Genomic DNA, 12,084 nt, shown 5'->3' on the forward strand with positions numbered 1-12,084 from the left:
TCCAAGGGTATCGAAGCGTATTCGCGCGTATTTACAGTAGATCTTGTCGCGGAAGATCAACGTGAATTCACAATCTCTCGCGCCGTGGGAATGAGATTTTTGTTCCACTTTTCCTGCCTCTACAATTTCTCTCTTTGCAAAATATCCTTCTATGCTTTCCGTAAGCAAAGGACGATAGTTTATGTTTCGCGAATACGACTTGTGCGATGTCACAAAATCAGATTGAAAGTGTTTTTACATAAAAAAAGAAACACCAAGTTTAATAATAATAAATTAAAATATTTATTTTCCTTGATATTTTTCTCTTACAGTCGCTTTATATAATAATGTAATATAATCTTTGCTTACGTATAAGTTATGTAAAATTATATGCTTGTTTTTTAGATTTAAATTATAGTTATAAATTATATATAGCGTATATATACGGGGGGATACACGTAATATTGATATATTTAGATATATATTTTGCAAAGAATTTTGAGAAATTATGTTATTCAGTTTTTATGAGAATTGATACGGCAATGAATTTCTTGAACAAATGATAATTAACACTGATGAAGAGATCTCGAGAAGTTCTCACACACCGGTACACAATGAATAAAGAAACGGATATATAAAGAAATAACTCTCGTGCATCAGCAGCTTCCGCGTCCTTTGGTGTTTCTCCGGGTTAATATACCGTTCCTGCAGGTAATTGCTACTTGGATTTGTGTGCACGAGTTCACGCATTTCCTGTATTCTCAGCTGATTCTCTCTTTACTACTGTATTCTTCAGGGAATGAAAGCATATATAAGATATCAGTCACAGGAAACATTGTATTGTTCATTGATATTTTAACTCAATTTTATTTGTCAAATTTCTGAGGACATGCTCGATTTGTTTATTTGGTTTTTTTTTATTCGGATATATTTTTTATGGAGCAATATTTTCGAATATTTTTTTAACTAAACTGTCTCTATCTCAAGATCTCCACACACAGTATATATTCTCTTATTAATTTATGATTCTATAATAATTGCAAATTTAAACATTATATAATAATTTCCTTTATTTTATGCTCAAATTATTATAATCTTAAATCAGGGCTTAACTTTATTTTAATATAAAATAAATGTGGTCTATCTTTTATTCAATTCTTACATTTATGACTTTATTATAAATGTTAATATTTTACATATTTTCTCTCTAAACAAAAATACAATTTGTATATAATAAGAAAGCTTGTTTTTTTTTTAAGATCTCTTTCTTTTTTTTTCCAGAATAAATGTATGTAATTTATATTTTAGTGAATATCGAATAAATTATTTTAATGAATTGAATAAAATATGGATGGCATGTGTAATTTTTTATGTGTACATTTTCTCGACAAATTATAGAAAATGTAATGAGGGTTAAAAATTAAATTGTAGGATTTCATTATGTCATTAAGTAAGGAATTCGTAATTTTCATGCCTTTATGTTCACTTCATATTGCCAATTATTCTTTGCTTCTGACAATCTCACGCTTTTTCTTCGCGTACGCCCGCGTTATTCATGATTTGCGGTACGCATTTTCCGCGACGCGAACGAGAAAAGGGACGATGGGAATAATAAAAGTCTGTGTCCGGCTGTGCACGGTTTCTGTTTCGTGGGAAGATCTCACGATTTACCTCCGACCCTGACGACCTCCGCGTTAACCGACTTAGTCCACCCACGAGCATTCTCAACCAACTCACCTTTTCGTTGTTCCTTTCTCGATAATTAAGCGATGCACCGCGATTATGTGAATCGACCAGCCGATCGATCTTTTCGTTCGCGAGAGTGATCGAGAACATCGAAATGATCGAGATCATTTCACGTGTTCATTGTTGCAGAGATTCGATGTATTTATTGTCATTGCAGTATGGAATATCGTACAAGAAATGATTATACTTTGATAAAAGCATTTTTATCAAATATATTTATATATATATAGCTAACTAATTGCATAATGAATCAAATATACTTTTAGAAGAGAAATGATTTAGTTTTACATTTATATAATTAAAGTTTGGATGCGTTTCAAATATTAATGACTAATGAAATATATATTCTAGAGAAATATATTTACCAAAAATCATAAATCAATAATAAATCTAACGGTTAAAAAGGGCCCATTTCTTTTTATTGCAGAATTAAAAATTCACGATTCATTTTACGGTAGATGATTTATCGCAGTGAGGATAATAGACTCGGCTAGAAACCTAACCACTTGAGGTTTCAAATTATCTGCGGGCCAATGTCTTGAAAATACAGATCGGTTTCTTTAGATGCTCTCAAATTTCTTTTGTTTTCACGAAACAATCTTACTTTGTGAGATAGATAGCAGTACCGTGAATTTCGAACAAAACAACTGTAGAAAAGAGAAAATTAACATATCAGATTTAAATTATAAAATTGAATAAATGAAATATAAAATTATTTTATATTTTATCTTTGTTAGAAAACCCATGAAATAGCTAAGATAATATCTGATTGCAATTAATAACATATTGATATATAAAAAAAATTATCGTAGAAGCTTTAAAAAAGATTCAGAGTTATATTGAAAAATCTGGTCTTTTAGTTAGTGTTTTCTAATGGAGGCTTGCATTTATGACTTTTTAATTATAATATAATTTATTTTACATTTTTAATTATTTTATATTTTTTCCCTTTTTTGTATTTTTAAAATAAATTTCTGCAATTTCTCTAAAAAGAAAATACCGCGTATACATATAGCAGTTCGCTTAAGTGTTAGGTTTCTCTCCCAAATTGGATAGAGGTGAGCGAAAGAGGTCGCAATGTTTTGATTATTAATACGTCGTATATCTCGAGGAACGCGTTTTAATAATGCGCTCCATTGAGGAGGAACATTTATTGCGCATTTACTGTTGGCACAATCCCTATATTCGTCTTTCTCCCCTCGGCTACTACCTTACCTTACGGCGCTGTTAATGGCCTTTAATGGCCACATTTATACATCTCGCCACCTATTTCTTTTCTTGTTCTTATACGTGCCCGCTATTTTATGTGGCATATAATAGGGTCAAGTCGTTTAATAGTCACTCGACTTACTTAAATTGCCTCCCTCTCGAGATCTGCCTAGAAAATGCGAATGCAATATATATTTTGGGGTTTATGTCTCATTATAATATCCCTTTTATAATGTTAGCAGAGATTACGCATATATAGCTATAACAATAATTTACTCACGAACATTTCTTTGTAGTGGACTGTTCTAAAATTTTAAATTTAAATTCTAATGACATTATATTTGACCATCTCTATATTGTAATCTTTGTTATTAAACATTTTAATAATTTGTTGGAAAAATTTCATAATAGATCAACTTTTGCTATTTTTAAAATTACATTTTAAAAGTATGATTTACGAAGAAATCTTTCTTTAGAATCTTACTAAAGTAATTTTACGCTTAGTAGTTTTTTTTTTTTCTTTGAAGTCTCAAACTCTGTTTCAAGCCATTATTAAGATTCACAATTCGACGGAATCTTTTATTATGCTTTTCTTTAAATTCGATAGTCATGCCGTTCGATTATCGTGTCATAAAACGGAGGTGTAGATACACATTTCTAGGTACAAATTTTCGTGATTCATAAAAAGAACCCCTTGAAAATCTCGACGGTCAATCGCGGGTCAAAGTCTGATGTCGTTACTTAGAATGACTCGGCCGATACTGCAATCCCCAATTGACGAAGGCTGTTCTCCATCAGTCGGAACTGGCTTCGGATAATTGGTTGATTATTCGGTTATTTAAGCAAGTCTCAAAAGGTCCGACACAATTTCGCACGGCGCGATGCGGAGCACCAATGAGAATTCACTGCAAATTATTTCCTCTTAATTTACATTGCTTTTATATGTTCGGTGATGAGCCGCTGTTTGTTGCGATTTGCAATTGACCCGATTGATGCGATATAATCGCACATCGAAATTTATTCAATCTTTTCTAATTGAAGATTACTGAATTTGTATGTCAAAAAAAATTCGGATAATTCACACATTGAGACTTGAAAGAATAAAAATCAACAAAGAAATACCTATATATATATATATATATATATTTTTATAGCAATTTTTTAAATATTTGTGTATTCGATTTTTTATTTGATTTGATTTACTTATATTTATTTGTGGAGAATCTTAATGAGGTATCTTAGAATATAGCAATTTTGTAGCACGTATTTTAATAGCATCTATTAATTAAATGTTTTAAAATTCTATAATTAATTACATTTTTTATTACATATAAAGTCTTTTGAAATTTTTCGTTTTGCATTGAGTCGGAAGTTGCAGTCACATTTTATCAAACATTGTCATTTTATTGATCGAACTAATATTTATTTCATTATCAAAACTTTTTAATAAAACATATTTCAAGTTTTAGAGACGATTTGTCTTTAAAATTTAATTATATATACATGTGTATATAATTTATTACATATTTAAAAAAATGACTTGTTCCATTTTGGAATTTGACAGTAGGCGATGTTTGTGTTTCACATAGAATGGTCAAGTTTCTTTCACACTATAAGACGAATTTGTCTCGTTTAATTAAACGTAACGAGCGAGACTTAATACGGCTCTACGCTCCTTATACATCCATAAATGCCGAGTATCGTACTTGATATAACTTAGGAGCGAAATGACCGACACACTCGGGACGGCTTAACGAATTCCCGCGAAAAGCCCGAAGATCAGCTTGATGACGGCTCTTTTAAGCAGGACGTACGTGCGAGATTAATGCAATTATATCGATGTAATGCGACGCCGGTGCCACTGACGTCATCGCGATACACTCGCCTCTTATTTTTGTACACGACGTTTATTCGTTATACCGGATATTCATGTTCTTTCTGGGAACGCTGACGAGTTTTTCAATTTCTCTCTCTCTCTCTCTCTCTCTTTTTTCTCTATCCGCATGCCTCAGATAAACGCGTCACAATTGTAGTGTCTTCTTACTCGCGCTATTTTTACGTTCATTGCACCTCCGGATATCCGCTATAATTCGAAAATGCCGGCGAATTTATCGAAATGCGCAAGCGTAATTCATTAGTCCTAAAATATACATATTGTTGCTAGGCAATCTATTAAATTTGCATTTAAAAACTATGTCACAGACTAGATCGCGTGCGATTTATTTAATGTCTCGTACAGTTGAAACACACGTTTAAATTCCATTTTTTGATTAAAATAGAACGAGCAACTCGTGATTCAATGTCAGTCGACGCAAAACATCGGGATAATTAATATGTAACACTGCAATTGCGTCTAAATTCTTACGAAATTTTGTCAATATACAATTCGAGCGGAGAGAAAGCGGCAATTTTATAATAAAATTACAGTGAAATTGCGAGAAGCTAACAATCACGCGTGTTTTCTCTTGAAATTTTCTTCGGCTTTCTTTCCCGGCGTTTTATGGGACCGGTGCGAGATATCGTCGCGTAAAAATCATTGGGACAATGCTTCTGACGTCTGGAGCACCATCTCACATTCGTCGGTCGTTCTTGCTCGTTCACTTCCTGAAGGGAACTGCTCTACTCTTGGGAACTAAAAATAAGCGACTACTTTAACACGTGCAGTGTACGCCGATCGTAACGTAACGACGCTGCGATATGTTCGAGTCCCAGATGCAACGGAAGGGTGTGCGATGCGACAGATACAAATGGAAAGTCTCAACTCGCGGCGCTTCGAAATAAATTTTTTAATGCGATAGAACACACGAATGAAACTCGAATGATCTTTGATCGAACGTATATCATTTTATCATAGTTTTATGCCTGCCATATGCTGCTTTCTCTCTGTAAATATTTGACAATTTTTAATCAAATAAATTTTGGTTAAATTAAATAAATTTTTAATCAAAGATTGAAATCACTGTGAACATTCTAATAATATTCTAATAAATTATAATTTTTTTTTTCTTTTATGGCATTTTATTTTAGAACATCTTTTTGTATATCTAACGACTATAACAAATTTTGAGTTTTTATGAGATTATAGATGTAAATAATATTTCATATTTAATATTCGCGGTACAAGTTAACTTCAAAATGCTGTTATTATTATGAATAAATTAGTCACGATCGAAACACGAAACTGTACGCACGTAAGAAATAAATCATTTGACGGCTAATTTTCCTTAAAATGTTCTCATTTTGCGTTTTTTTTCTTGCTTATAATTTAACGTTTGTAGATTTAGTATTTATAACATATGAGAAAATCTTTTAATTAGGTATAATTTTGTTTGATTAATTATAATAAATCTTTTAATGATTTATTTCTAAATAAAAGAAATATCATTTAGATTGATGTCGCACGCGTTTATAGCAAGGTCGAAACATTAAACATGATTCTTTTTTATCGAATATTCGTTTTTATCTCGTGTCCTATATTTATGATTCCGTCTCGCGAATACAAATGAAAGGAGTAGTGTATCGCGAAGTGCTTCAAGGCTATAAGATTTATTATGTATTACTGACGCGGATGGAGCGATTCGTTTTGAAGGGGTAAGAAAGGGATTGAAATTTATGATCGATACGTGCTACGTGTTGTTTGGCTCGATAGTCTGTGGTAAACAATCAAGCGCGTACGTGCTAGAGCATGATTATTGCGCCGCATCGGGTGTGGAATCGAAAAAGGACTGCGTATAATCAAAATATAACGATTCTTTTTTCTTTCTGTTTACAGACCTGGTTCTTCACCGATAAAGACGACCTGTACTTCCAAAATCAAACTCGTGAGTACTTGCCAATAGTTATTTCTCAAACCAGTTAAATCTTGCATGACCAAAAAAGATACTGTAAAATTGTTTAATTATTTCCTTATCGCGGTTATCTTTATAAATTTTATTTAGAGAAATCAATTTTTAATTCTGTTTAAAAATTTAACAAAAGTTTAAAAAATATGGAGGTAATCATTTTGCGCCTACAGTGTTTAGTAATTTTTAAATAAACCGAATAAAAATAAATTATATGATGCATATGTGTGTGAGAAAAAGTAATTTTTAATTAAATTAAAAAATTTAATTTTAATGATATTATATCGTAATAAATAAATCGATTCTTATTGTCCATTAAATATTAAAAATTAGTATTTGGTCCTGCTGGATTTATGGTGTAATAATAAAATTAATAAGCTAATTACTGAAATTGATTCAGAAATAATTATTCCCGAATTAATTAACTTGGAGGATTAATCATGAAAGTATCGGTTTTTCCGTGTTCGTTGCAATACGATTGCAACAGTACAAACAGAATAATAATTTCATTCTGTTTGTTATGACTTTGTCGGTTTTGCGGAAAAAAAAAAAAAAAAATTATATTTGTTCGTTGATATTGTCTCGTTTCGTCGATCAACAATCTCGACATCACGAAACCCTCTTTCGATGTGCAAGCACGTAAACGGTTTCCGTACAAATGGTTCTATATTAATAAAAGAAACCTGAGCCAAATATGTATATTTCTCTCTCGTGTAATACGAGTCACAGATAATTACGACAGCGGGCCTTAATGGCTGCCCTCGTTTATGCGATAATTGCTGGCGAAACGAATGCGTGTGCAGGAGCTCGTCTTGTTCGCTCGTAGAAGCCAAGTTGCTCATCAATCATTTCGAAAGTTTAGTTACATCTACGTCTCGGTCGTCTGTTCGGAATCGGATTAGTTTATTTGGATAATTGTTAGGAAGCGCTTTCGAATCGAGAGCGCCGAAAGAAGTGATGCCACTATCTGCTTTGTTATTGTACTTAATAAAGTACGATCTATCATAAATTTTTAACAAATGGTTAAGTTATCAATCAATAAATCAATTTAATAAATTTGATAAATTCGTCAAACTTAACCAATTTATTAAATTTAAATCTATAATAATTTTATTATTTATTATATTTAGAAACCATTTCATTATTTATCCTAGTCGATTTTTGATAAAAAATAAGTTGTTTAAAAATGCTAAAGAGATCCGGAGTAATCGATCGATCGAATGTGGGAATTTAGAATTTAATGGCAAGTTTTTGGAATAAATACATGATATTTTAATTAAAAAATACATATGATATGTATTTATAAAAATACAGTAATTAATAATCATGTTAAATTGTTTTAATTAATGACATTTTTATTTAAAAAATTGTAAACAGCAGATTGTTTTAATTGATACAACATTGGAGCAACTTTTTCATGTTTTTTTTTCGATGAGATGATAAAAATTTACAATCGTGTTTTTTTCTGTATTCTCAAACGTCAGTTCTCAAAGAGAACTGAAATATCTCAGATAATAACAGCAATGGCGAATTTTAACCGGTAATATCATTGCCAGCCTACTATATAGAATGCATCTCAATTGCACCCTCGGGCGCGGATGCAAATGACGAGCAGGCGGAGAGAGCCGATGATGAGAAACGGCCGACGAAGGGCGGAAAGATGCATCGGGAACGAATAATATTACGAAGTGAGAGGCAAGTTTTCGTTCGCGTTGTTTCGGTCATTTTTGGGCACGTATTGTCCGAACGTAGGATATAAAACAGACAAAAAAAAAAAGAGAAAGAAATTGCAAAGAGAATGTATTTCGATCACGGGATCCTCCTCGTAAATAAGACGATATTAAAAGTTCATTTAAATGACGAATACAGGAGTATGATAATCCCCTCGCGTGTTGGAAAAGATGACGAAATTCGCGCGGATTATTATGGCGTGTATGGGCGCCCCTTAATAAAGCTCGGCATTATTTCATACCTCGCTCATAACTCGGACGACGCATTAGTCACGAGCGGAGGCAGGAGCGTGGGTGGACACGAGTTCTGAGAAGGATAATATCGGGTGCGGAAGAACGCAAGAGGAGGGATGAGCACGCGAACCCTCGGGCACCGTCCGACATTTGACCTCACCACGCGCTCTGCACCGGTTTGCACCTCCGCATCGGCCATTTCTCATTACCGTTTCTACCTGACTCCAACTCGATCCACCCTTTGCGGTTCACCCAGTTGTGGGATGTTGCTGACAACATCGCACGCTGGAGATCTCGCGTAATGACTTTTCGGGAACAGTTATTTATATAGAAATTCTAATTTTTGCTAGTGCTTTTCATTCGCGAGTTAATTACATTGTGAAATATACAGTGCAATCTTTCAAACTTTTTAATTTTAGTAGATAAGAGAAAAATAGAGATTTGTGTACTTACATAATTAATATTATATATATCTACATAATATTTATATTAAATTGTATATATTTTGTGATATATGCATATCTTGCGATCTTCACAATAATTAATAAGATTATATACAATTTGATTCTATAAATATCTTTACAAAAAAATTATTGTCCGTATAAAGATTACAACGAAACGATATTATAATTTACGTTTCTGTCATTTCAAAATTTATTTGATTAAATGAATAAATTACGCGAAAAATGCACTTTGAAACGCGATATATGTATATGTATAATTACACATTAATTTTAGAAGTCAATTACTTCAATTATATTATCATAGCAAATAGTTTTCCGATATTAATCGCGATCTCGTTTAGAAAAAGAAATCGATGGAGCATCTCGCATTACTATTTTCCTGTTCGAGTTATCGGCACGAGAATGACAACAAAGCCGAAGCACGTCATCATGTCAACAATAGCTCGCTAGACGACACCAAAACCGAATACTATGTTATTGATAAAATTCGTCGAAATATTTTACGCGCGATTGGGGAGGGACATAATTGGCGCGCTGATGAGGGGTGAACATAATCTGCACGCTACATTCCACAGCTTTGTTGTCATTCACGCAGCGAGACTCGAGTGGGAAGGTAGTCCGCTTTATATATTGTATTATCATGCGAAATGCAATCATTTTGTTTAATTATTAGCAATTAGCAATTATCAGCTCGCGCGATTGATTATTTTAAAATAATTTAATATTCCGCGTATGTATATGTCACTCTACGTAAAATTTCGGCAATACTTCGAGATAAATATATTTCATCCGGTTATTTATCACTCGAATTTTCGACTATTTAAATATATTATAGTTCGAATTAAAAACGCGTAGTAAAACAATCGAATCAAATATTTAATATAATAATAAGCAAAAATAGAATAAAATAGTAATAAGTTCCGCGAATACACTAATCATCTAATAAATAAATTAATCTCTAAACTTTAAAATACTTGTATAATTTAATAGTCTTTGATAACAAAATTTCTTTGACAAATTTTTATTTTGCGTTTTCTCTTTCCTTTTGTCCAATTTAATTTAAATTAAGGTAATTATCTCCGACTTATGCTATCGATGGATTTACAAAGGATTTACATATACTTTATATATGTATGTGTATGTAGCATCGCGATACACCCTCGAAAAGATGATAGTGCTTCTGAAGAAGCGAGAACCATTAGCCCGAATTAATTAGATCGCCGTAGCAGCGGCTCACGAGGATAATTATTAACCTCTTAATTAATTGCACGCCCACCCTACATTCATCTCTCTTCCCTTTGCTTTCAGATGGCCACATGATCAACACCAAGTGCTCGTCCTCGCACAATCGGCGGGCTCTTTGCTGCAAAATGTCTGTGGAATTCGACAGATTTCTCGACAGCGGCCGAAAGTGAGTACCATTTTCAATCTGAAAAAATTACCTGCCTATTACTATTGATGCTGAAAAGATTTTAATCCTATAATATGTGTAGGATTATATATACAAATTAAAAATTACAAATACAAATCGTGTACCATATATACATTCACACACAGCAAATAATATTTAACGATCGATATCGGCTGAATATTATAGCGTTTTTTTCGTTCTTCTAAATATTAAAAATGTGATAAATATAGCAATAATTTGTCTTATAATTGTGCGTGTGAAAGTATATTTCTAACGAATTGTATATATGTGGATTTTATGAAAAATAGTAAAATATGATTAAAGTTAATTTCGTTAATTCTCCGATACATTATAATCAATATAATCGCGTATGGATTCTTCAAACATACCGATATGGCATTCTCGCAGCGATGCTCTTGGAATGTCACTTTTTTGTCAGATAGAAATTATTCGTTTAATTAGCATGAACGCTTTCGTCGGCCTCGCCGAAGGGCGCAACAGGTTGATTTTTTTTACGTGTTCTTTATATCGCCCCGGCGTGCTCGTCTTGTTTATTAAGATTTATATTTCTTTTCGCGCGTTTGAAGATTCAGGAAAATCTTTAATTCGCGCATCTGTACAGTGCGCCAATATTTACGGATTAGTACGCTTTTTTTTTCCTTTCCCCCATTAAAGGATGAAAACTATATATAAAGTAAGAATGTTCGCAATCACGTTTACATTCGCTTTTGCATTTTATTTCGCTCGTATATCCCAGCACTAGCATTCTAATAAGATTATTTACGCAATGATGTCGCGCACGTGAGAAAGGATAGCATTGTCGCAAACTGTTCTCGAAACTATCATCCGATCTTGAACGCGGCCGGGTGATCCGATAAGCCGTAAATACACCCGCCCATATCGCCATCCGGACAAATAAATAAACCTCCGGTGAAGATGGGCTTTATCCGACGTCGAGGTTATCCGATGCCACACGCGTATCTCTTCCTCGAATAGGCGTCCGGGTCACCATTACCGGTTCGATCGGACGTCGATATTATCCGATATCCGTCCAATAGGATGGATCTGATTCTATATTCGCGAGCTATATATACACGTCCACATATGGTAAATAATTGATGAACATTGACAGTTCCATGTCCGAGATTACACGCGAGCGGATAAATAGGTATTATTGATGAGAGAGTATTAAATTATTCTTATGAAATATATATATATTTAAATAAATATAGATATTTAATATTATATGTATTTTATATAAGTATATACATATATTATCGTAGTTGTTTTACTCATGGTTCGATAGGAATGGGATCAAACTCAATATGAATCGAACAATTTGCATTAATTCGCTATCGAATCTGAGAATTTCTCTTTTCTTTTTTCGATTGTGATATAACTCGGTAGATCTCTCTTCGTAAAATCTATAGTATAATAATTTCAAAGTTTCTCTCGTTTTCACTAATGTT

The 12,084-nt window shown here is 32.8% G+C and overlaps 1 protein-coding gene across 1 annotated transcript in view; it reads left to right on the forward strand.

The window, feature by feature from the left end:
• Fng (Fringe glycosyltransferase) overlaps positions 1-12,084 on the forward strand; it is an 82,690-nt gene that overhangs the window by 2,888 nt on the left and 67,718 nt on the right. Inside the window, exons 3-4 of the mRNA XM_083050495.1 lie at positions 6,707-6,755; positions 10,513-10,615. Coding sequence (XP_082906621.1) covers positions 6,707-6,755; positions 10,513-10,615 — 152 coding nt within the window. The remainder of the gene's footprint in view (positions 1-6,706; positions 6,756-10,512; positions 10,616-12,084) is intronic.

Source organism: Prenolepis imparis, unplaced genomic scaffold (assembly GCF_030444845.1).
Source record: "Prenolepis imparis isolate NDT839.2.m4 unplaced genomic scaffold, iyPreImpa1.0 SCAF_11, whole genome shotgun sequence".
Lineage (NCBI taxonomy): Eukaryota > Metazoa > Arthropoda > Insecta > Hymenoptera > Formicidae > Prenolepis > Prenolepis imparis.